The sequence below is a fragment of the Pelmatolapia mariae genome, linkage group LG15, assembly GCF_036321145.2.
Source record: "Pelmatolapia mariae isolate MD_Pm_ZW linkage group LG15, Pm_UMD_F_2, whole genome shotgun sequence".
Lineage (NCBI taxonomy): Eukaryota > Metazoa > Chordata > Actinopteri > Cichliformes > Cichlidae > Pelmatolapia > Pelmatolapia mariae.
The window spans coordinates 3,172,501-3,199,618 of NC_086240.1; the positions used below are offsets into that span (position 1 = coordinate 3,172,501).

At 40.2% G+C, this 27,118-nt stretch overlaps 1 protein-coding gene and 1 long non-coding RNA gene across 4 annotated transcripts in view; both read left to right on the forward strand.

Annotated features, from left to right (window-relative positions):
- The window catches only part of LOC134643824 (uncharacterized), a 7,693-nt gene extending 5,973 nt beyond the window's left edge, over nt 1–1,720 (forward strand). For both annotated transcript variants that reach the window (XR_010096408.1, XR_010096406.1), the window contains 2 exons: nt 510–666; nt 747–1,720. This is a non-coding gene — a long non-coding RNA (uncharacterized LOC134643824). The remainder of the gene's footprint in view (nt 1–509; nt 667–746) is intronic.
- A 9,597-nt stretch (nt 1,721–11,317) lies between these two features.
- On the forward strand, nt 11,318–24,687 carry LOC134643421 (cholesterol 24-hydroxylase-like). 2 transcript variants are annotated; one of them, XR_010096370.1, is made up of 16 exons: nt 11,318–11,576; nt 11,647–11,724; nt 12,013–12,094; nt 14,740–14,813; nt 16,640–16,726; nt 16,876–17,014; nt 17,170–17,280; nt 17,367–17,529; nt 17,729–17,794; nt 19,335–19,407; nt 19,897–19,981; nt 20,066–20,176; nt 22,350–22,551; nt 23,418–23,506; nt 23,645–23,711; nt 23,798–23,840. XR_010096370.1 is itself a non-coding variant. In XM_063495772.1 (15 exons), the coding sequence occupies exons 1-15, from the start codon at nt 11,428–11,430 to the stop codon at nt 23,945–23,947; spliced, it is 1,524 nt and encodes a 507-aa protein (XP_063351842.1). In that variant the 5' UTR covers nt 11,323–11,427; the 3' UTR covers nt 23,948–24,687. The 2 variants fall into 2 exon arrangements, 1 of the variants encoding a protein (XP_063351842.1); XM_063495772.1 differs by lacking the exon at nt 22,350–22,551 and having other exon boundaries at nt 11,323–11,576; nt 23,798–24,687.
- The last annotated feature ends 2,431 nt before the right edge of the window (nt 24,688–27,118 follow it).

Genomic DNA, 27,118 nt, shown 5'->3' on the forward strand with positions numbered 1-27,118 from the left:
TATGGTTGCAGATAGACAAACAGTTGGCAGCCTGGACCTGATACTGCAACATACCTGATATCACACCTGTTTGAGTGTGACCTTTGGTCAGATAAGGAAACAGCAGGTGAAACTACACCAGATCAAGTTTGAGTACGTTTTAATTAAAGATCCTCTACACTTTCTGTACTGAAGAAGCTGACACCATCTGAACTATTAACCCTGTCATGCATGTACTGGGGACTGAAAATTGTGTTTTACCTATTTTAGACCATTTAGCAATTTTATTTGATATTTTAAAGTAGCACTCCAAAATCTCCAGCTTCTGAGGGGGAAAAATTGCACTTTGACTGTGAACTTTAATAAAGCACTTCTTGAATTATTGGACTCTGTAAAGAAGTTAAAATATCATAAAAGGAGCCTTATGTCAGGGTCCTGGGTCTGAGCGACCCAGGGACCCTGAGCAGTTATGGACTAATATTATAATATATGTATTTTGTATTGCTGTCCCTCGTTCTCCCTGCTTGTAGTTATATGTGTATGTAGGTGTGTGTGGGTGTGGCCCTGGCAGGTGATTGGCCACACCTGAAAACCGTGACACACCTGCAGCTGATCAGGCCTCGTCGGAGGAACTACTTGAGAGTGTGGTGGAGCTCTCTCCGACGCTGGATCATTGCGTGGCTTCACGTTAGTCTCTCGACCAGTTCCTTGTTCAAGTCCGCTGCATTATTGTGTGTCTGACGGTTGCCTCTCTCTCATGTCCCTAGGAGTAGCGGGGAGGCGAGAGGACAGCGAGCACGGGGTGCTCATCACGGAGAAGCGGAGACAGGAGTACTAGCACTGGGAAGAGGACAGGGATTTATTGTCATGTTTTTCCATCACTGTAAATAAACGCACTGCTAAGCACACAGAGCTCCGCGCCTGGGTCCTCCTTCCCTACACCCCCACGGTTTGCCATGCCAGACCGTGACACCTTATGCCCTGGCTAAATGAGGAACTCATGAATTTGAAGAGAGATTGTAGAAAAGCCGAGTGTCATTGGCGATGTTCCCGACTGGAAGTATTTCTACAGACTTGGAAAGACACTGTCTTTTTTTCTCCCATCAGCATTGTCTGCAGCAAAAGCAAACCATTTCTCAAATCTCATGATGTGTCATAAGCATAATTCAAAACTTTTATTTAACACAGTGTCCCAATATACAGAAAGTAAGCTAACTATCTGCTGCTCAAATTGTCATGGTCCTGAGTCTGTGGACTCAGTGGATTTGGTTTTGATTATTATCTTGTTTTATGTTCGTTCTTGTTGGGAATTTCTTGTTCTTAGGTTTTGTTTCTGTTTTGTATTTCGAGCTCCTTTTGTTCTGTGTCTCTGTGCCGGTCCTGGTTCCACGTCTTTGTGTTCCCTCCCTGTTGCCATTTCTTGTGTTAAGCTCGTGTCTGTGCATACCTGTTGTATTTCCTGTTTTACTTTGAAGGATCTTATCTTATGTCAGTGTGTTCAGTTTACGTTTCCCCTGTCTCGTCAGCTCTGATTTCTCCCAGCTGTGTTGCCCTCCTGTATCCCATTCCCTGATTGCCCCTGTGAGTATATAAGCCCTGCTTGTTGCTGGTCCGTGTGTGTTGTCTCCCAGTGTTTCCGCTGTATGTAGGTTTCAGGTCAGTTTTGTTAGTTTTCTCAGTTTAGGTTTCTCTGTATGCCATTCCTCCTGTATCCTGTTCACTTCACAAAATAAAGTTCACTCTCCGCATTTATGTCAGTGCCTGCGTTTGGGTCCTTACCACAACTCCACACGTGTGCCAGCTCATGACTTTATGTTTTTCTAGAGACAGGGCTGAAAGCAGAATATTCCCTCCTTTGGCAGTTTGTCAAATTACGCAGCTCCTTTGCCCATTGGTGTTGGTCAAGGGTTCTCTGACTTCAAGATTGTTTCCCTGTCTGGGTTAACTAAGATTGTAAACGCAGCTCGATGTACAACCTGTTCTTTGGAACCTCTGCCAGCTTGGGCTATAAAGGAACTGAGGTCAGCAATAGGACCGTAGATTCTGTTCCTAGCAAATACTTTATACCGATCTTAAAAAAAAGCCTGGACTGGATGTTGGCAGAGTTGCAAACTGTAGACCCATCTCCCGTCTCTTTTTTTTGTCTAAGGTCTTTGCAAAATCTGTTCTTAAGCAACTCGCCGGCCATCTGTCAACAAACAAACTGTTTGAGTCATTTCAGTCTGCTTTTAGATCAAACCACTCGACAGAAACAGCTTTAATCAAAGTGGTAAATGATCTGTTGGTAAATGCAGAACATGATTGCACTTCAGTTTTATTACTGCTAGATCTAAGTGCTACGTTTGACACTGTGAGTCACTGTATTTTATTGGATGGACTAGAACATTTTATTGGAGTCGGAAAATGTACTGTCATGGCTGAGATCCTACCTGTCTGGGAGATCTCAGACTGCTAGTTTTAAAAATGATCTCTCTGAGACCTGTGCTGTGAAGTATGGGGTCCCTCAAAGGTCTGTACTAGGCTGTTTCTCTTTATCTGCTGCCTCTTGGTGTTCCTCCACGTTCTTTTAAAGTTACCTTTTATTGTTACGCTGATGACCTGCAGCTACATGTTCCTTTAACCATTGTAAATTGTGCTGACTTGACCAAACTAGAAATCTGTCTATCTGCAATTAGGGGCTGGCTATCTGATAATTTCCTCCTTCTTAATGCAGATAAGACAGATTTGATGGTCATTGTACAATAAAGATTGCATTACTTGTCCCAAAACGTCACCTTGAAAATTGATGACTATGTCATAAACTGCAGGGACAAGGTAAAGAAATTAGGCGTGTGGTTCGACCCGGTGCTCTCCTTCAAGTCTCCTCCTTCAAGAGACAATAAGGACTGCCCTTTATCACATAAGGAACATAGCCAAAATCAAACAAGTTTTATCACTTGACACCGGAGAGGTTCTTATCCATGCGTTTGTGTCTTTACGCATTGATTATTGTAACGCTCTCCTTTCTGGCCTACCAAAGAAAAGTTTACAGATGGTACAAAATGCAGCTGCTTGCATTTTAACCAAAACTGGAAAATGAGAACATTACCCCAGTACTGAAATCTCTTCACTGGTTGCCTTGTCTGGTTCAATCAGATTTTTAAGGTCCTGTTGCTCACCTACAAGGTTTTAAATGGTTTGGCGCCCTCATATCTCTCTGACCTTTTGCACCTGTATGTTCCTTCCCGTGCTCTCCGATCTCAGAACACTTGCCTTCTAAACGTTCCTAAAGCCAGAAGAAAAACTATTGGGGAGCGTACTTTTTCTTTTCGTGCCCCATCTTTGTAGAACAAGCTCCCTCAAGATATTAGGCAGGCATGCTCTGTGGAAGTTAAAGACCCGCTTGTTCACCCTATCCTACATGTCTTAATTCTATGCCTAACGTTTTAACCGGTTCTTATTGCTGTCCCCCATTGTCTTTTCCGTTTTTAAACTGTTTTTATTTATTTTATTCACTTTTTTACCTTTAAATAGCTGTTCAACACTTTGTTTAAAAGTGGGGCCTTTCGGTCGCCAGGGGGGTGTAGTAGGTAGAGGAGAAGACTTTTCTACCTTTTTTCTACCTCGTTGCAACATGGCCTCAAAACACATTCATTTTCTTGCATTTTTAGTGCAGGACTATAGGTAGTTGCTGAAACTTTGTAAGCTGGAATGTCAAAGGTTTAAACCACCCTGTGAAAAAAAGGAAGGTGCTCTCACACAGAAAGCAGTATAAAGCAGCTGTTGTCTTTCTACAAGAAACACATTTCCGTGGTTCGAATAACTCTCGTCTTATGTCAGGGCAGGGCAGCATTTTCATTCCACTTTTCAGGCTAAGGCCAGAGGTGTTTCTATTCTAATTGACCAAAATATTCCCTTTGAGAAACATAATGTAATTTCTGATACGAGTGGCCGGCATGTTTTGTTTATAATACTAAAGTAGCGTTGGCCAACATATATGCCCCTAATATTGATAATGTAATCTGAGCTCATACGCTCTCATACTTGCTGTGTCACGGCGAGTGGGATGAGCCGTGTAAGGAATTAAATGGGGATCCACGCGCAGACACTCGCTGAGGTGTGAAGGTGGTTTATTGTAAAATAAAACACAAGGCGAAAACGGCAACGACAATCTAAACTGGGAACAACTAAACTACTAAACATGAACACGAGCATGAAGGAGGGTGAGCAGAGGCATATGACAGTAGACAGCAGGGAGAACGCACGGATGCAACATGGGGGATTCACAGACAGACCAGCAACTAGTACACGAGTAGACACGACTTAAATACACACAGAAGAACACAGCTGGGAGTAATTGACAAGACGAGACAGGGGAGGCAAAACTGAATACACTCACATGAGACACAGACCTTCACAATAAAATAGGAAACAAGAAACAAACAAAGATGCAGACCAGACACAGAACTAAATCTACCCTAAACATGAGACACAAAACCTAAGAACTAATCCCTAAACACGAATAAACAGAAACATAGAATTCTAATAATAATCAACAAAGCACAAGAGCCAGAATATAATCCAAAATACAAAAATAAACCAACACATAAGAAACTCAAAATGACCCAGAACCATGACATGGTGGTGACCTTAACTGCTGGCTGGACCCTGTGTTAGACCGATCCTCCCCAAATCCCTGCACTGTCAGTAAATCTGCTCTTTTCATTCAATCCTTTTTATCTAACTGTGGTGTCTCTGATGTTTGGCGCCGTTTACATCCCTACAGAAAAGAGTACTCTTTTTTTCACAGGTACACCACACTTATTCTAGGATTGATTATTTTCTCATTGATAATCAGATGACTCCATGGGTCCAATCCTGTGAATACCAGACCATAGTAATATCAGACCATACCCCTGTCGTGCTATCAATGAGTTTCCCAGACGTCCTTCAATCCAGACGACGCTGGCATTTTAATTCGACTCTCCTGGCAGATGTAAACTTCCTCAAATTCATGAAAGAACAAATAACCTTGTTTCTTAAAACAAATACCACAGGAGAAACTTATAGCTTAATAATTTGGAATACACTGAAAGCCGTTTTCAGGGGGCAAGTTATCTCCTATACTGCTAATATGAAGAAAAAGGCCCGTATAGAACGACTCAATTTAGTCAACTGAATCAAAGAAATATACCTGCTCTATGCTAAGGTAAAATGCCCAGACTTATACAATAAGCGCGTGGAGCTTCAGACTAAATTTGGTCTTCTCTCAACACACTCAATTGAACGTCAGCTCCTGAAGAGTAAGAGTTTGTTTTATATTCATGGTGACAAATCAGGTAGGACGCTTGTCAGCCCGTGAAGGGGCTTCCAGGCAAAAGAACATATCACAAAGGTTAGAATGGCTAATGGTAATATCACTTTGGATCCTTCCAAAATTAATGATACGTTTAGGACTTTCTACTCTCAACTCTCAACTTTACACCTCAGGAAAGCAGCTTAATGGATAACTTTTTAAAGCCTTTGAATGTACCTATGCTTTCTTCTGATAATAAAAACAGATTGGACGAACCCATCACACCAGAGGAGCTGGGTGCAGCCGTTTCTTCACTGCAGACTGGAAAATCCCCTGGTCCTGACAGCTTTCCCACAGAATTTTTCAAAGCATTTTCACCCTTGCTTTTACCTCAATTACATTTAATCCTCTCCAACTCATAGAAGTGTGGTAAACTTCCACCATCCTTTTACGAAGCAAGTATCGCTCTTGCCCCAAAGAAAGGTAAGGATCCAGTGGAATGCTCATCCTACAGGCCAATCTCTCTATTAAATGTTGATGCTAAAATTTTGGCCAAAGTTTTGGCACACAGACTGGAAAATATTTTGCCGTCAATTTATATCCGAAGATCAAACTGGATATATTATATACCCCTTCCGGCCAGAGTCCTGAATGCATTCTCACCCTAGTTGCGGAGAAGGCATTCGATCGGGTCCAGTGGAAATACTTATTCACAATTCTAGATAAATTCAATTTTGGATTGAAAGTTATTTCATGGATAAGGCTATTATATATGTGTCCTAACGCTTCAGTTTTTACTAATTCCATACAGTCGCAACCTTTCAACCTCCAACGAGGAACCCGTCAGGTATGCCCCTTAAGTCCTCTTCTTTTCGATCTGGCTATAGAGCCACTTGCCATTGCAGTCCGCAGCTGTGGAGAGTTCGATGGGATCTGGAGGAAAGGAGTCAAACACAAAGTATCCTTGTATGCTGAGTATCTCTTAATCTTTATCTCAAACCCCAAAATATCTATACCTGCAATGCTATCTATACTTTGCCAATTTGGTCAGTTTTCAGGATACAAGCTCGACCTATATAAAAGTGATTTTTTTCCTGTGGATGGAGGGGCATGTTTATGACTGTGTATGTATGTATGTATGTATGTGTACTCCCCCTTCCCCCAAACAAGAAAATTGATAATCCAGTTGTCTGGCACACGGTGAGAGTGTGGGCTCAGATGAGGAAGCATTTTGGCTTAACATGCTTCTCCCTTCTGAGTCCAATTTTCTCGAACCTTTTGTTTTTAGCCATCACGATACCATCCCATATTTCGAGATTGGCATGAAAGGGGCATTACATGTTTCAATGATGTTTTTTGACAATACCTTTGCATCTTTTGCTCAGTTTTCTGAAAAGTTTAATCTCCCACATTTTTTTCAGATATCTGCAGATCAGACATTTTCTCCAATCTCAGATACCAAACTTCCCGGTAGCACCAGCTGCAAGCCCAGGGTTTATCTCTCTTATTTATGACAGGCTGGCGAGCATGAATGGTTCTTCGATGGATCGGATTAAAACTGCCTGGGAACAAGATTTAAATCAGTCATTGTCTATGGATACATGGGACTTAATACTCAAGTTAGTTAATTCCACATCCCTATCTGCCCGCCACTGTCTTTTACAATTTAAGGTTGTGCATAGGTTCCACATCTCCAAAGTCAAACTATCTCGTATGTATCCGAATGTGGACCCCTCTTGTGATAAGTGTGGGAGTGCGGAGGCTTCCCTTATCCATATGTTCTGGATGTGCCCTAGCCTTGAAGTGTTCTGGAGAGATATATTTAAAACCTTTTCCCTAATTCTTGGATACCATATGGATCCTAATCCATTAGTTGCGCTTTTTGGCACCACTGGGGAGGCTGATGCACGGTTGATCTCGTCACAGCGTTGCACACTCTCCAAAAGTTGATTCTGTTCATCTGGACGTAGCTGACTGCAGGTTTCCCCAAATCTTATAAACAGTACATTTGCATAATGACTGAAACCAGCCCACTGAAGGAACAATGGGCTGGGAGGTCAGTTCCTTAATCATAATTATGCAAATTCTCATGACCATTGATCAACAACCACTGACCAAAACCCACTGATCAAAGACCACTGATCAATGGTCATGAGAATTTGCATAATTAAGAACTTGTGGGTGGGTACTGTTTATAAGATTGGGGAAACCTGCAATCAGCTGAGACTGAAGAAGTCACTTGGATGAGTGACGAAACGTTTCTCCCACAAAACGCTACGTCCAGATGAACAGAATCAACTTTTGGAGATTTACTTACCTGGATGATTGAGCATGCATCAAGACGTTGCACACTCTCGTTCACCTCCCTTGTAGCTAGACGTGCGATCCTACTAAGATGGAGGGCTGCCCCTTTGCCCACCCATGCTCAATGGCTGAGGGACCTTATGTACTATCTGAGCCTTGAAAAGATCCGTTATGCGATTAGTAATAACAGCGGTAAGTTTTACAAGGTGTGGGGGCAATTCCTGAAATACTTTTCCAGCCTTCGGGTTGCGAACCTGACTTCCAGCATTACTCAGTAAATCTTCCCCCTTTTTTCCCATATTTTTTTTAAAAAAAAGTTATTTGTGTGTTTGGTTTATTTTGTTCTGCTTTTTCCTGTTGTATTTGTGATGGGGTCTTTTTTGTTTGTTTTTTTGTTTCTGTTTTTTTTTTCTACCTGGCCTGAGGGATAGGGCTACTAAGTGGTATGGGTAGGGGGTAAACTGATAAAAGCAATTACAAGATATGTGAGTGTGTCATTAATCTGTATTCTATTATTTCAATTCAAACAATCATTGTTAAACTTACTTGTTTGTTGTTTAACAATTCTGGGTGTATCTGTTTTTCTTTGTTGCTTAAATTTAATAAAAATATCTTTGAGAAAGCGCTTTATAAATAAAGTTATTATTATTATATTCACCATTTTCAGCATAAATTTATGTACTTTTATATTTAATCTCAAGTGTAATTGCATAGCAATTCATTAAATGCATTTGATTTTCATTGATCATCATATAATCTATTAATATAGACTGCATATAAAAGATAGAAATAGCTTCTCGGTCTGAAAAGTGAACCTTAAATCATCCATCTTTCTGATGATCTGGTTGTATCAACATGTATATGAAAATGTCCCCCGACTTCTTACCTTTATTGATCCCTGTGAACATTTTCTCAGTTGTCTCAATTTGAAGTATTTAATACAAAATTATGTTCATTTTGTAAATTATGGTCCACCTTAGTGTAAATAAGGAATGCAAAGAATAAAATTAAATGAAAATATAATGTCTGTAAACCTAATTCTACTTTGCTTGCTGTGCAGTGACTTTGTATGTAGCCCGCTTGCTGTTTTAATGGCAATACTTACACATGGGGTCAATGAATATTTGGGTGTGTTAAATAAAACAGCAGCTTTTCTATGCTTAAATATTGTCAAGGAACATTTAAACTAGCTTTGACAAAAGACAAAACAAAACAAAAATCATAATTAGAAAGTACATCTGCTAAAACCTCTCTTTTGCGACTGACACTCTTGGAGATGTATTTCTGGGAGTTCAATTCTCAAGGTTTAAAATATAGAATATTTAAATCAAGTGTCCAAAGTTTGCTGACAGCTGCTGCTAATTATGGTGACATTAAAAAACCAACAACAACAACAATTTCTCATTACTTTGTACTTGATATTGACATGGACTGTCTTCACCCACGGTTAGAAAACAGTGCAGCCTTTGTAAATGACCCATAAAACTAACCACACCTGTAAGCACTGCCTGGAGATTGCACTAACACTCCATTTTCCACCCATTTAGTGCATCTTGTCCTGTATATGAAATACCAATTCTTTTACCATCAAGGTAAATACATCAAGTTTAAATAAGTTGTTGCTAAATTGTGGGCACTCTTTTGTTGGGGCAAAAGCCAGTCAGTGTGCAGAGGCAGGCAACAAAACACCATGCTCAGATAACATTGTGGATCATTCTCTTAAGTGATTTTAAGCTAACTGATCTCTTGTAAGCAGCATTTTGAATACTGAGATAAAAACCACATGTAACACATTGATATTATCTTAATGACATTGTCAGCGATACACTTTTTTTTTTTTTAAATTTCTCTTTATTTGGATTTTTTGATACAAAAAAACCCAACAACCACAACAACAAAAACAACAAAAATAAAACAAAAAACAACACAATAAGCAGTCTGAGACATGTAAAAGGAAAACTAATACAAGCGATACACTTTTAAGGCTGTGTATTAGGAGTGCGTATTCTGTTCCTGAACTATCTACATTTTTTGTCTCAGACACAAATTTTGGTACGAGAGTGTACATTCAAAAAAATATCAAAGACCCAAATGATAAAATGAAACCCTACATAAAGACTCATTTAAAACTCAGCAAAGGCTCAGGAACTCAAGGTGCTTTCATAAAAGAAAATTTAGTAAATATAAGTAAATTACAGCTGACACAGCAGACTGTTTTCTTTGGGTAGATCCTCATAAACAACCCCACAAAAATAAAGTGAAAGGAACTCTGGCACATTTGTATTATCAGTGCTGTGCAGGGGAATAAACTAAATTGCCTTATTACTACACTCATTACTGCAACTAAATTGCCTTAAGAGAAAGCACCCACAGATGCAGTATGTGTTACTATATAAAACCTGAGGTGTGTCACAAACCCTAAGGTGCACGTGATGTGATCTGTCCGTATCCATGCAGGATAATTTAATGATCTGTAAGGAGGGAAAAGAATGTCCCACATATTTTACACATTTGTATTTGCAGGAAACTTTTTAGCAGATTTAATAACTGACGCATGAACATGTATGCATTACTGCTCCAGATGTATTCAGGTTTTGATACAGGTATTTGTAAAGCACTTTTACATTTGTGTGTATTCAAAATGTTGCATACATTTGTAAGTCTTTTTTTATGCTTGTAGATCAAATCATATAAAGTTCTGACACTTTTAATACTAATGTATCTCCAAACATCTGAGACAATCCCTGCACAGCTGCACAGACTATCGATGAGCTCGCTAATGTTCTGATCGAGGTCCTCCAGCCCATCATTTATCCATCATCTCATCAGGAGCATGCTCACACGTAGTCTAATGCTGCCAGGAGGGACAAGGACACTAGCAGAAAACAAAAATAGAGAAAAATCAGTTAGGGGGGATAAGGAAAGTGCATTGCAGTGGGCACCAGCTGAAAAGCCATTCCCCTTTTGGGAGGTTCTCTTGTTGTTGCCTCTCCAGTAAAGCTTTTGTTACTTAAATTTGCACAAAAGCAGGTGAAATGGATTCACAATGGCTTCCTAATATCACTGAAGATTAACCAACTTTGTGTTATGCTGTGGAGTCTGAAAAAAAAATCTAAATCCAAAGTCCAACTTTAGGAATGCAATGAAGTGTTTCTTCTTGAGGATGCAGCTTTCAGAAGGTCTTCCGTTTAAAATTCTGAACTCTCTTCCTTCCCAGCAGGTCTGTGATGAACCAGGCAAATGTGGGAGCATACTGCCAGGCGTCGTAAAACAGAAGGAAGGGCTGCTGTGCAATCCACATCTCCTTGAATGTGTTGTGCCAAAAATGGTTGGTCATCTCTCATGAGCTCATATCAATATCACATCTCATATCAAGTCATTCTGAGACAGAGAACATTTCTGTCATAATGCAGAAGCTCCAAAAAGATTTTTGGCTGAGTGACTTTTATATATCCTTTTTTTTTCCAGGTTAAAAAACCAAAATCTCATTATTGAGTTTATGTGAAATGTTTGTTTCAGGTGAGATTAGACAAGACGGCAGGGGAAACTGCAACAAATCTAACATAATAGTTATATATAACGTTATTTTAAGTGGCCAAAGAGCATTGGACTGACTATAATATAGCACACAGAGGTAGAATCATCAGTTTTACTTGCAAAACAGGTAACTTAATTATTTTATTCGTAAATCCGGCTGAATGCAGCCTATTTGCCTTGGCAAGCAAGGATATAAGAGATAAAACCCCACACAGAACGATTTGCAACCACTTTTTAGCGCAACACTGACTCGCTGTTTTTATCTGACCGTGGACTTTCTAACTGAAAGGACAACCAGCTTTAACACGGACGTCTCCGGGACATTTTCCAGGATGGCACTTTCCAGCCTGCTTCTGAGCCTGGCTGCTCGGGCACTTACGTTTCTCTTCTTTCTGCTCGTCATTGCGTTTCTTGGCTACTGCTTGTACATTAAATACATTCATATGAAGTATGACCACATCCCCGGGCCGCCGAGGGACAGGTAGGAAAAGTCGTCGGCTGAAGCAGTTATGCGGACATTACTTGAGAGTAACTCGCTGTTTCCTCCTCAGTTTTTTCTTTGGACACTTACCAACGATGTTGAAGGCGATGAAAAATGACGGAATTATACACGACAAATTTCTGGAGTGGTAAGTTTAAAACAATGTTTTTATGCGGAAAGAAACCACGTCAAATAGTTAAGCTAGCACAATATGTAGGTCAGTGTTTGGGACTGCTGCCAGCCAATGCTAGCTAGCCTGGCCGTATTGAACTGAATGCAGTTTCCTTTTTCACAGCATATTTTGCCGCTAATTGCATGTTAATTTTTGCCTATATAACAAATACATTACAGTACTTACTGTATTCATTGTATTACAGTGCTTGCAGAATCTCGTTATTAATAACATTAAAAGGTTTAATTAAGATGTCACCTGCAGGGCCGAGAAGTATGGACCTGTTTACAGGTTAAATGTGCTTCACTACGTTTCACTGTGTACGTACTGTCCAGAGGCCACCAAGGTAAACACTTGTTACTTGACTCTTTTCACATCAGTACACTGGTGTCATTAATAAAGGGTCTATTTCTGTAAATCTGTGAATTATTTTCTTTTAAACAGTTTTTATTCATTATCAAGAAAAGCATAAAACATAACAAAGCAGACAAAAAAAGAAAAAAAGAAAGAAAAGAAAAGAAAAAAAAACCCAAAAGGAATATATTAAAGTCATTATATACCTGTACAAATACACATATGGGGTAAGGAGGAGAAAGAAAAACAAACAAACAAACAAACATATTTTCGCTCAATTACCCACAGATTTAGAAAGAGAAAAAGATAAACTCCAAGAGTGAATTGTTGTCCTATACACTTACTTCCTATTTAACTGAGAGCATCTTAATCGCAGCCACCCGCCCTCAACAGTTGGGACAGATCATTTGGCAAATAAAAAAGCAAAGGGGACCAAACATTGAGAAAGAGACCCTCATTTCCTCCTAAAATAGCAGCAGTTCTTTCATGAGGAATAACTTTAAATAATTCTCTGTACCACAAAGTCACAGAGGGAGGTTTATCCTTAACCCAATTAATGAGAATACATTTCCTAGCTACCAGCAATAGTTTGTCACATAATTTGCCCTGCAAGTGATTCAATTTTACTTCTTTTGAGGGTAGGCCAAGAAGAAAATACCCTTTGAATCAGATTGTTGAAAATATTACTTAGTTCTTGAGATATGAAGCTCCAAAATCTTTTGATTAATTTACATTCCCAAAAGTAATGAAAAAAAGTACCAGTTTCTTTTTGACATTTACTACAAAAATGGGAAATATGAGGTGCAATCTTATGCAAGACATTAGGAGCTATATAAAGGCGATGTATGATTTTGTATTGGGTTTCTCGCAGGGGGTTGCAAGTAAAAGTGGAATTACCCATGTTAATGGCTCCTTTCCACTCCTCTTCGGTATATTGATTATTAAGATCTTTCTCCCATTTATGAATAGCGCTCAATGTGTTGCTACTGAGAGTATAAAGGAGAGAATAAAAGGCTGAGATAAAATGAGTTCTGTCTTTTCGTTTAATAAGAAATGTCTCAATATCATCATATATAACTATTTCTGAAGACTGTGGAATTTTAGAATGAACAAAGTTACGAACCTGGAGAAAGCCAAAAAAGTGGTCTCTAGGAATATTAAAATTTGACTGCAATTGCTCAAAGTTCATCAGTGTGTTGCTTTGATACAAATCGCCAATTACCCTTAATCCCTTTTTGTGCCACTTATCAAACATACTGCGAGACATTCCTGGAACAAAAGCTTTGTTTCTCAGTAAAGGAGTCAAGAATGAAGTGCAATCTTCTCTGCCCAACCTTTTACGCATTTCCCCCCAGACCCTTATTGTTTTATAGATGATTGGGTTATTCTTAATCCCCATTTGTAATATTGTTTTTTTTTGTCACAAACAGCTAAGCTCCAAAGGGAATAAGGTAAAGTGGACCAAGAGTCTAGGTGGGAGTGAGAATTTAGATATGCATGTAGCCACTCCCATAAGATACGGCTATGACATGCCCAATTATAAAAAATTAAATTTGGTAAGCCTAAGCCTCCCCTATCTGTAGGCAGTTGTAAAGTTCCAATCCTTAATCTAGGTTTCTTGCCACGCCAGATAAATTTTGAAAAGGCTTTTTCTATATCACAAGAAACTTTCTGGGTGATCAGTAAAGCTAGCATTTGTAGGAGATATAATAAACGCGGGAGAATACTCATTTTGATTAAGTTCACACGCCCCATAAGAGAAAGCGGCAATTTTTGCCATCTATCTAAATCTTTTTTGATTTTTATTATAACTGGTGATAAGTTCAATTTCCATAAATCTTTAAGAACTGGTGGAATGTTTAGCCCAAGGTTTGTAAAGCTGCTGGGGGACCATTGAAAGGGATTAGAAATATCTGGCAAAGAGTTAATCTGATCACCCAGTGGCATGACTTCTGATTTCCCAAAATTAATTCTGTAGCCAGAGAATGTGCTGAACTCATGTATAATAGACATAATCGTTGGTATTGATTGTTCTGGTTTTGATAAGAACAGCAAAATATCGTCAGCATACAATGCTATCTTATGATTTGTTCCACCCACTGTTATACCATGTACATCTTGGTGCTGGCGAATGGCCTCAGCTAGAGGTTCAAGTCCTAATGCAAAGAGGAGAGGGGACAGCCTTGCCTCGTACCTCTTTGGAGTGGAAACGCTGATGATTGTACACCATTAGTTATGACACAAGCTTCTGGAAGTTTGTAGATAGTTTTAATCCATGCAATAAAACCCTCACCTAAGCCAAATCTTTCTAATACAAATAAATAAATATGTCCACTCGATTCTATCAAATGCCTTTTCGGCATCTAAAGATATAGCATAGGCTTTATAATTTGTCTGATTCGTGAATTAATCTGTGAATTATTGTGATTAGCAGTACCTGTGTATCTCTGCTGTTTCAGTTTAAAATGACTACAGTGCAACAAACCTGTTGTGTGTGAAAGTGCACCCATGAATCCTGTTGGCAGAGGTCCCTGCTAATAAACAGTGCCAGCTACTGGCCTTTTTGGGACTTGTTCACATTTAAAGCCCTCTTCTTCTTCTTTGTCAAATTTTTGTGTCATTTTGTTTCTGTTTCAGGAAATCCTGATGTCCCCAAAGTACCCCAAACAGAAGCTTGCCTATAAAAGACTCTTCTACCTGTTTGGTAAAAGGTGATGTTTATCTGATTATCTGATTCGTTTAGTTGTATAATTGTGCTCAGACTTACATTCAGTCATCATGGGCATGAATGTCATGGTAATTTTGGCCTTTTAATTATTTCTTTGAACTTTTCTTTTTCCAGGGTGGAATGATTGTACAGCATACCTCTCTGCTGACTTTAAAAAATACGAATCGAATGCACAAGTTAGAATTTATTTAGGATTTTCTTGAATCTTCACAGGGGCAAAAATATACATCCAGGGTTAAAAATATACATACACTCATAAATAGGGATGGGTATCGTTTAGGTTTTATCCGATACCGGTGCCAAACCGGTACTTTTGAAACGGTGCCGGTGCTTAAACGGTGCTCGAACCGGTGCTTAAAGAATGGAGAACACAAAATTGGTCCAAAAACCTCTCATGTTCAGCTGTTTTTTGTAAAAAGATAACAATGTTAGCCTTTTCTGCAGCTATAGGGCATATATGGTATCACTCTTGGCTGGAAGCAGTGCTTAAACAATGGAAAAAACAAACAAAAAAAAAAACACAAAATTGATCCAAAAACCTCTCATGTTTAACTGTTTTCCACTTTTTCTTTGGTCATTTTAGCCTTTTTGGCCAGGGTGAAGGGAGTATCTGCCATCAAACAAGAAGACAGCCGCATGTAACTACGACGGTGTTTGCTAGTTCACCTTACGTGCATTAATGTAATAACGTGGTTAGCCTACTCAGCGTAAATTACACATGAACAACATTAAGCTACTCACGCAGAGAAGAACGGCTGCTGCTGCCATCATCATCCTCATCATTTCTGCTACACTGGCAGGGCTAGGGACCAGGACTCTACTCTTCGAGTTTTTGGGGGATGTTGCTAACTCCGGGTCCAATAACAGGCACCACACCCGCAGTAGATGTGCTCGGTGTGAGGTCTCACAGCAAGCTATCAAATACGGTGCATTTCTCGGCTTTAAAAAAAACCGCTATGCGTCGCCAGGTGTTTCATCAGATTCGAGGTGTTACCTCCTTTGCACAGTATCACAGTATCAGCTTAAAGCACTTGTTGCAGGCTGCTGAGTTTGCATCTTTTGCTGCGAAGTACAGCCAGACTTTTGACCGCTTCGTCTTGGGCATTTTTAATCTGTAGCTCTGCTCTAAAAGAACGTACGTACCTGGGCCCGCCTACTATCCTCGGAAACGTAAAACGATTGGCTAGAATTGGCTCAGGAAAAAAAAGCACTGAAATAAAGCACCGAAATGTGCGCTGCTTTTCGGTCTGGTTACTACCGTTTATGTCAGAACCGGTGCCATTATGGCACCGGACACCGGTACCCATCCCTACTCATAAATGTTTTAATAATTGGTGGTGAAGTTTCTACAATGTAGAAAATTTGATTCTATTCATGTGGACAGATTTTTCAGCTGGAGTGTAGTGTATGTAGATATTTGAACCTGCTTGTATAATTTTGACTGTGTGAAATTAATTCAGACTTATGAAGCCAGTTGTATCCTGTACAATCTTCCATCCCAGAGAAATAAACGTTCAAAGAAATCATTAAAACATGACCTTGACATTCATGCGCCTGATGAATATATGTAAACCTCTGACCACAAGTTGTTTGTATTTATGTATCCACACATTATTGTTCAAACTAAATGCAACTCGGCAGTAACTTAACATGCTGTGTAGCTATGCTAGCAGCAATTTAACTATGAGACTAATACAAAGCATGCTTTGTGACAATGTAATGTTTTCAACATGTGACTTTACTGAGTGAAAATTATTTTTGTTGCAATCATATTTTGCTATTTTAATTAATTCTCTCAATTTTTTTCAGGTTCTTTGGAAATGGGCTGGTAACAGCACGGGATCATGAGCAGTGGTACAAACAGCGACGTATCATGGACCCTGCATTCAGCAGCCTGTGAGTTATGGAATTATAGCAACATGCCAGAAAGAAGTGCCTGCTGAGCTACCTGTTAATGTCCAGTATTTACAGTCATACTGGATATAAATCAGTGTTGTTGATAATCCTTTAATTGCTGTTCCTCTGTATCAATCCGTTTTTTCCAGGTATCTGAGAGGTCTGATGGGAACCTTCAATGAGAGGGCAGAGAAACTGATGGATAAACTTGCAGAGCTTGCTGACAGTAAAACAGAAGCTAATATGCTTCATCTTCTCAACTGTGTCACCCTGGATGTTATTAGTAAGGTATCATAGTCAGTTTTACAGATGCATAATTTTTTTGTTTTTGTTTTTCATCATTCTGATGAAGGAGCAAGCTTTCATGTTTTTATTTACTGTTAAAAAGTTTCTAAGCGTGTTGTAAGTGTGAGTGCAGGTCCATCCATGTCTTGATATTTCAGGTTGCCTTTGGGGTGGACATGGACCTCTTGAACAATAGTTCACCTTTCCCTAAAGCCATTGAGACATGTCTGAAAGGAATGGTTTACTATGCTAGAGACATATTTTTTGAGGTATTACTTCAGCGTTTGTTGTTATGCAGTATGTCTGCCAGGAACATTGTTGTCAGAATGCTAAACCCTTCAGTCTGCCATTCCAGTACAATCCAAAGAACAGAGGATACGTTAATGAGGTGAGGGAAGCGTGCCGCCTGCTCCGTACAACTGGAGCCAAGTGGATCAGTGAGAGAAAGACCGCCATGCAAAACGGTGACGAGGTCCCCAAAGACATCCTGACACAAATCATCAAAACTGCAAGCCAAGGTTGGAGTCCCCAAATTTCACATTAGACTAGACTAGAGCAATATTTTATTCTCTTTGTGATGAGACAAAGTGAATGAAACAAAAATGTGACCCACAGTTTTTGATGCCTTCTCAGTATGGTGCATGTGGTTTGTAAGTAATGGTGGAAACCAGGAGAAGTTAAATATCAATGTATCTGTCCATTCTCTTCTCATTTCAGAGGAAAACATGACTGAAGAAGATGAAGAATTTATGCTGGACAATTTTGTGACATTTTTCATTGCAGGTGAGTCTCTGTTGTTTCAGCTTTGATGTGTGAAATGCAGCTGGAAGCTTCTTTGTAGCATCAGACGAAGCTCACTGCACTGAAGAGTTTTACACAGTATGGCCACTGGTGTCTGTGAATTTGTATCCTGCTGCTGTGTGCTGCTGTTTAATGTTAATCGTAAAGTATATCGCACTAGGTCGACCAGCCATTCAGTACAAAAAAACACCATCACATCACACACCAAGATGGCGCCAGTGTGTACGGCCTGCCGTCTGACTCTGTTTGCACTAGTGTTTTATTTTTACTTTGTCTTAAAAGATGCTAACTCTCTGCTTGTATATGATCGCCAAATGCTGCTGGCTATGAGATCTTCTCAGTTTTTACTTTTTATTGCAATCGTGGATATCAGGGATACTTCTCCCCACCGTTCCTGACAGGAGTTCCAGCTTGTCTCCGTTGTGTTCCCACGCTGCCTCAACTGAGAGGGCACCGTAGACGCCATGGGAAACGCAGTGGCTTATTGGTGAGAATGAAGGCTACCTGGACACGATTTAGTGCATACCTCCAGCACCCAGACCCCCGGCTCCGGTAGAGCAGGTCCCTCTGGTCCTCTGTCCACAGGGTCGGGCTGAGCATGTGGGTTAGTAGGTGGTGGAAATGGAGGTTGCTCGGCTGTCCTCCTTCAGGGAACAGGAACCGGTTAAAGCACCTGCCGGGAACCAGCAGCTCCCACCCGCGGAGTGGGTACAGATGCGGAGGTAGGCTGTGCCCTGGCTGGCCTCACCCTGGGGGCTGGCATGGGTGTCAAAGCAGTCCAGACATCAGCCACTCCCATGTATTCGAGGGATGTCAGTAGGGGTGGAGACTGTGTTGGCCAGGACCCAATCCAAGCTGCCAGACGCTCCACTAACTTCATCCAGCGCTCAGTCCGCTCCTGCAGTTGGTCCCACTGGCGGCAAAACTCCGCAGCCTGCTCCCTCCGCGTGGCCACAAGCTCGGCCACCATTTGGGCCAGCGCCCTCCCCTGGCTGGCCCGGTCGTGGTTCCGCTATGCCCCAATCCTGGGTTTTGGCACCACTGTAAAAGATGCATGATGGAAATGACCACATATCAGCACTTTTCAGCATTTCTTCTTTATTTTGGTTGTCGTTTACAACTCGGCTGCAGGTTTTTTAGCTGTCAGGCACACACCAACAACAACTCACCCAGGACCCAGTCCAGACTTAAATACAGTGGAGGTGCTATGAGCAGATGGCACTCAGGTGTGTCCGCCTTCCCCGCAGCCGCGCTACAGACCACGCTCCACCACATACTCTTTTCAAATTTTGTTTGTGACCAGGATGATAACATTTGCAAATGAATGAAATAGCAATCAAGCAAGACGTATGATCTATTTTTGTTACATTGATATTACTGATTTTAAGTTACCTAGACTTTTTAAGGCTCAAAGACTTGTGATGTTGAAATTAGGAATACAACTTCTTGAGTGACATTTGCATGGCTGTTTCCTTTTGAGGTAATATTCTGACGCATTATTGACAAACTGGTAACATTTTAGGCCAAGAAACAACAGCCAATCAACTGGCGTTTTGCATCATGGGGCTTGGAAGACATCCTGAAATACTGGAGAAGTAAGAAGTCAAACTGAACTCGACAATTTACACTTTTCATTTACAATTTTCTATATTTTTGCATGAATATAACCTGAAACATCAGCTGATTGAACCTACTAGGTCCTACAAGTAAAGAAAAGATGACTTAAACAAAAGTCTGTGAGATCTTCAGAAATCTTCTTGCCGTGACACACTTGTTGTACAGTCAGTCTGATAGATCCCAGTTTTGTGAAAACAACTTCTTCTAATTTGATCCATCCAAATATCAAACATCAAAAATATTCCCAATCCTGAGATTATTATACATATGAAGCCCACAGACATGTAGATAGATGTGCATCAATAAAAACTTGTATTTTTGTCATCTATTTAATTGGTTTCTACTTATTTACTCATACGACCTGTGTTAACCTCTAAAGATGATTTAGGTAATATTTCTGCAGTTCTTATAACTGTGTAATATATTGAGTGAATTTTGTTTTTCTAAATTGTATTTTTATTTCTTAGAGCGAAGAAAGAGGTCGATGATGTCATTGGGATGAAACGTGACATAAGCTATGATGACTTAGGAGAGCTGGTCTACCTGTCACAGGTACATGCGGTAAATTTAGTTATTCGTTTATTTATTTTAATAACTCACCCAAAGTGTGCACTTCTCATTGTAACCTTCCTTCAGGTGCTAAAAGAGACTCTGAGAATTTACCCCACAGCTGTGGGCACATCTCGTGATGTTGCTGAAGACATGGTGATTGATGGTATCCACATACCTGGAGGATTCAGCGTTTTTGTGAGTCATTTTCTTTTTAATATGTTTGTAGGTCTAAATGATAAATACATACTGAAGACAACAAATATATGAAGCAAGATATATGGAGTTATGTAACGAAGAAAAAAAGATAAATAACTCTAAATATGATTCCTGAAAGTAGCCACTCTTAACTTTGTTGACATTGCTGTAAACTCTTGGCCTTCTCGCAGTCAGTTAACAGAATACATGTATCGCCGTTACGTATTTAAAATACAAAATATGAGTAACTGTATTCCGTTACAGTTACCATTTAAAAAGGTGATATTCAGAATACAGTTACTTTGTTGAAATAAAGGGATTTCACGGCGGTATTTTCCTGTTTCATATGTTAGGCTATGCTCTCTCTATTTTTGGTAATTCCATGCTGGTGGAAACCCAAACAAAACACGCATTAAGAGGCTCTGATGCATGTGTCTCAATCTCGCGGCCATTGTCACACCTACTTGCTGCCCGCATAATGACATGAAGAAACATTTTTTTTAAAATTATTATTCAAAAAATGATTTAATATGAAGGCAATAGCAGAGTGTTACAGGCATAGCCCTAAAGAATGTAGTCTCATGGGCAGTGTAGTCCGTGCTGCAGGGAGAATGGACTGCCATACCCGTTATGTGTCTGTGAGCGAGGGAGGGAGAAAAAGGAGAGTGGAAAAGTACGAGCTGTCACCGAGCAGAAACGGGAGCTGGAAGCATGTAAATATAATAATATTGCCTGACGGGCCCAGTTGTAAGTAAGCTATTAAGACTCGACTGTACACTGTGTTCGTGTTTTCCTCCGAAACAATTAGTTCCGTTGGAGCCTTTCAACGCCTCTCTCTGTCTCTCGCTAGCAAAGTTGACTCAGACAACAAAGTAAAGCTATTTTTCGGCTACGAGCCGACATGGAACCCGACGTATTAGCCAGAGGTCCCTTTACTACGGTTCGGAGCCGCGGACCTGTTTTATATACGCACGGAATAGTTTTCTATACGAGATCGCTGCAAAAAGTGCAGCCTTACCTAATGTCCACCTACTGTTACTCATTTATATTAAGATTTAAAAATCTAGTCGGTATCGGTATGGAGAGTAACCTTCAGTAATAGTAATAAATCACACAGCAATAGTACATTCATGTAGTTGTAAAAATCATGATAATATATTAAGTAATCCAAAGTATTCAGAATACGTTACTCTCATTGAGTAACGTAACAGAATACATTACATGCCCTAAAATGTATTTTGTAATCTGTAGTGGAATACATTTTAAAAGTAACCTTCCCAACACTGCTCTCAATGAGCTTCCTGATGTAGTCACCTGAAGTGGTTTTCACTTCACAGGTGTGCCTTGTCAGGGTTCATTTGTGGTATTTCTTCTTCTTAATGGAGTCAGGACAATCAGTTGTGTTGTGCAGAAGTCAGGTTGGTACACAGCTGACAGCCCTATTTGACAGCCCTATTTGACAACTGTTAGCTGATTGGTTCTCCCCATAATAGGAATTCTAAGTAAAGAGAAACGACAGTCCTTAATTATTTTAAGAACTGAAGGTCAGTCAGTCCAAAATATTAATAAAGCTTTGAATGTGTCCCCAAGTGCAATCACAAAAATCAGCAAGTGCTACAATGAAACAGTCTCACATGAGGAGCGCTCCAGGAAAGGAAGACCAAGAGTCGCCTCTGCTGCTGAGGATAAACTCATTCATGTCACCAGCCTCAGAGTTAGCAAGTTAACAGCACCTTAGATTAGAGGTAGATAAATGCCACACAGAGTTCCAGTAACAGACACATCTCTACATCAACTGTTCAGAGGAGACTGTGTGAATCAGGCCTTTATGGTCAAACAGCTGCTAAGAAACCACGACTAAGGAAAAGCAACAAGCAGAAGAGATTTTTTTTTTTTTGGGGGGGGGGGGGGGGGGGGGGGAATCTTTGGTTCTACCCGCCATGTCTTTGTGTGATGCAGAAAAGGTAACCGGATGGTCTCTACATGCATGGTTCCCACCATGAAGCATGGAGGAGGAGGTGTGATGGTGTGGCGGTGTTTTGCTGGTGAAGCTGTTGGGGATTTATTTAAAAGTAAAGGGACACAGAACCAACATGGCTACCACAGCATCCTGTAGCAACATGCCATCCAATCCAGTTTGTGTTTAGTTGGACCATCATTTATTTTTCAACAGGACAATGACCCCAAACACACCTCCAGGCTGTGTAAGGGCTGTTTGACCAAGAAGGAGAGTGATGGAGGGCTGCACCAGATGGCCTGGCCTCCACAGTCACCTGACCTAAACCCAATCGAGATGGTTTGGAATGAGATGGACCGCAGAGTAAAGGCAAAAGAACTGCTCAGCATCTCTGGGAACTCCTTCAAGACCATTTCAGGCAATTACCTCATGAATTCCATCGAGAGAATGCCAAGAGTGTGTTAAGCAAAGGGTGGCGATTTGGAAGAATCTAAAATATAAAACATGTTTTGAGTTATGTCTCTCACGGTGGAGATGAGAGGGTGTGGACTTAGGCGCAGACAATGATGCAGGAGAGTGTTTCAACCTGAGAATGAGCCTTTATTGCGACCACAAAACCACTAACAAAAACCTAAACTGGGGACAGCTAAACATGAAACTAGAAACATAAAGCTAAACAACCTGAAACATGGAAACATAGCTGGAGAGACACTGGGGAAGATAAACAGGATGACCAACAGGCATCACACACAGAATGATACACAGACGCTCCGACGAAGAACAAAGGTAACCACGCACTAAATATACACACAATTTAACAAGGAAATGGGGCACGCAGGAGGGAGACACAGCTGAACCTAAATAGACAAGACAACAGGGAAGCAAAACACTGAACACCGGACGTGGGACTCTACAAAGTAAAACAGGAAATACAAGACAGGAAACCACAATTCCCACAATAAAACTTAAACCAAAAACACAAAACACTGGGTCGTTGGGGGACCGACTGGGGACCCAGGACCGTGACTATTTCACTTTTTTGTTTAATGCATAATGCCACATGTGTTCATTCAGTTTTGATGCATTTGGTGAGAATCTACAATTTAAATAGTTGTGAAAATAAAGAAAAAACATTAAATGAGAAGATATGTCCAAACTTTTGACTGGTAGTGTATGTATAAACAAAACTGTCACAAAGTTGTCAGAAATGCATAAAAGGTCTTATTCAAGCAATTACAAATACATTTATGATTAAAATGTGAAATTAAATCTTCTCATATTCAGTTCAGCACCTATGTGAGTGGGAGACTGGAGAGATTCTTCAAGGATCCACTGAGATTTGATCCAGACAGATTTCACCCAGATGCTCCCAAGTAAGAAACACACTGTTTCATCATGCTGACTTTATTATGACTTTATTATGTTTAATGTTTGCACACACTTTATTATCTCAGAAAAGATGAGATAAATGGTTCACAGTAACTGAGGCTGTCTCTTATCTGTTCAACAAGGCCTTATTACTGCTACTACCCCTTTGCCCTCGGTCCTCGCTCGTGTCTGGGACAGAACTTTGCTCAGGTGAGGATGACAGTGTAAGTCAACATGAAGACCCACTCACCTATAAACACACTGACTCATCTCTGTGGGTGCTGTTGTGTTTTTAGATGGAGGCTAAAGTGGTGATGGCCAAACTGCTCCAGAGGTTTGACTTCACTCTTGTCCCGGGACAGACCTTTGACATCCTGGATGCTGGCACACTCAGACCAAAGAGTGGAGTGTTGTGCACTTTGAGTCACAGAGATTACAAAAAATAAGGCAGCATCGCATAAGTCGTAGTAAACCATAGAAGAAAAATAGGTTACTCTTTACTAATGCAAACGAAAAACATACTAAAAGCATTAATGTGAATTTGATATAATAAATGTATTTTTTATTACAATAATGAAAATAATAGGTGGTGTTTGTTTTTTGTTTATAATGAGCGCTGACTTTAATGCTTAAAGTCAGCATGTTAGGCAGCACGGTGGACGGTAGTTAGCACTGTTGCCTCACAGCAAGAAGGTCCTGAGTTCAATGCCACCATCAGGCCAGGGTGTTTCTGTGTGGAGTTTGCATGTTCTCCCCGTGTTTGCGTAGGTTCTCCCCGGTACTCCGGCTTCCTCCCACAGTCCAGAGACATGCACTTTATGGGGATAGGTTAATTGAAAAATCTAAATTGCCCATAGGAGTGAATGTGAGTGCGAATGGTTGTCTGTCCATGTGTGTTAGCCCTGCGACAGACTGGCGACGTGTCCAGGGTGTACCCCGCCTCTCGCCCTATGACAGCTGGGATAGGCTCCAGCAACCCCCGTGACCCTGGAAAGGATAAGTGGAAGCGAATGGATGGATGACTTTAATGCTATGTTTACTTTAATGTAGCTCTGTCATTACTTTTTCATCACTACCACAGGACTTTTAGTGCCTATAACATTAACTTAATAATTCTGGATGTCAAAGTTTTGTGTAAAATTAAAATAAATTGAAAATGTCTCTAAATCAGATATTATTTGTGTTAATGGCATTACTGACACGTGGCCAACAACAAAAAAAGTACATCACACACAACTTTTTTTAAAATAGAATCGTATTTGTGTTCAGATTTTTGAACAATAAATCACTTGTGAATTTCAAGTGAAACAGAATAGAGTGAACACGAGAACAAAGTCTTTCATTAAAAAGTTGGGTTTTTTTATTGCTAAAATGAATTTACTGAGCACTTTCTGAAATCTATTCTGTAAATCAGTTGCAAACAGTTCACAAGATTTGCTAATATGTCCTTTTATATAGTGAATATCTGAATGTCAGCCTGTTTATTTATTGTAAGAAATTGAAACACTCGACCTGTTTAAACATGATTGGAGAGACTGTCTCAGGCCATACTTGCAAAAAATGTCAACACCACCTCCATACACCATCCTGTGAGACTGGAAGATGGAGCTTCAGTGAAAACCATTTTTCTTACTATATACAAACTCAACACAGCAAACATGCAGGTGTGTGTGTGTGTGTGTGTGTGTGAGAGAGAGAAACACATCCAGTCCCTCAATGACTTGATTCAATAAACTATATAAAGGAAAGAAAGTGGGGGTGAAACACATTTAGGAATCTGTGCAAAGCATAAAAGCTGAGAAATGTCTCCAAACCTCACATGCACATGTGATGTGTTCACATCCCTGCATTTAATCTTCTTTATGTTAGAGAAAAGAACGTCACTCATGTTTCTGTTTTCATATTTGATCAATTAAACCTAAACATCAATGATCTGTATATACTCAGGTTTTGATTACAGGCATTTGTAAAGCACTTTTACATTTAAGTGACTTTCTATGTGTATGTGGACTGAAGCACACATTTGTGAATATTCACAATTAGGGATGGGTACCGGTGTCCGGTGCCATGATGGCACCGGTTCTGACATAAACGGTAGTAACCAGACCGAAAAGCAGCGCACATTTCGGTGCTTTATTTCGGTGCTTTTTTTTCCTGAGCCAATTCTAGCCAATCGTTTTACGTTTCCGAGGAAAGTAGGCGGGCCCAGGTACGTACGTTCTTTTAGAGCAGAGCTACAGATTAAAAATACCCAAGACGAAGCGGTCAAAAGTCTGGCTGTACTTCTTAGCAAAAGATGCAAACTCGGCTGCCTGCAACAAGTGCTTTAAGCTGATACTGTGATACTGTCAAAGGAGGTAACACCTCGAATCTGATGAAACACCTGGCGACGCATAGCGTTTTTTTAAAGCCGAGAAATGCGCCGTATTTGATAGCTTGCTGCGAGACCTCACACCGAGCACATCTACTGGGGGTGTGGTGCCTGTTATCGGACCCGGAGTTAGCAACATCCCCCAAAAACTCGAAGAGTAGAGTCCTGGCCCCTAGCCCTGCCAGCGTAGCAGAAATGATGACGGATGATGATGGCAGCAGCAGCCGTTCTTCTCTGCGTGAGTAGCTTAATGTTGTTTGTGTGTAATTTACGTTGAGTAGGCTAACCACGTTATTACATTAATGCATGTAAGGTGAACTAGCAAACACCGTCGTAGTTACATGCGGCTGTCTTCTTGTTTGACGGCAGATACTCCCTTCACCCTGGCCAAAAAGGCTAAAATGACCACAAAGAAAAAGTGGAAAACAGTTAAACATGAGAGGTTTTTGGACCAATTTTGTGTTTTTTTTTTTTATTTGTTTTTTCCATTGTTTAAGCACTGCTTCCAGCCAAGAGTGATACCATATATGCCCTATAGCTGCAGAAAAGGCTAACATTGTTATCTTTTTACAAAAAATACAGCTGAACATGAGAGGTTTTTGGACCAATTTTGTGTTCTCCATTCTTTAAGCACCGGTTCGAGCACCGTTTAAGCACCGGCACCGTTTCAAAAGTACCGGTTTGGCACCGGTATCGGATAAAACCGAAAACGATACCCATCCCTATTCACAATGATGTATAAATTTGTAAATCGTCGTTTATAGCAACATCTTCAAGCAACTTAAAGAAGCACAGATGCTTTTCTTTCCAAACTCCTTAGACTACGATGACCTGGATGACTGAGAACCTTCACAGACATATTTGATCAGAAAAGAAAACATTGGTCCATACCAGGGGGGGTTTAGCCCATTTTTGCTGAAGCACCCCCAAAATGGGCCATAAGCAGTATCTGCAGTAAAGATCTTTTCATACATTGTATACACTGTACCATAGGCAAAGTTGCCTCCATTTTAATAATTATTTTTTTATTAATATTTTGTAAATTTCAAGGACTCTTCTGTTTTTGGAGTGTATTATTTATGTATCTGTATTATATTATGTACATACACATTAACACTGAATCTCTGTCCAAAAAAATAAACTTTACTTTTTACTCACTATGAGCATCATTCATTATTCTCCCCTAGTAATTAAGGTTAGGATATGTATTTTTTTTTTTTTAATTCCAATCCATTCTTCTTTTGCT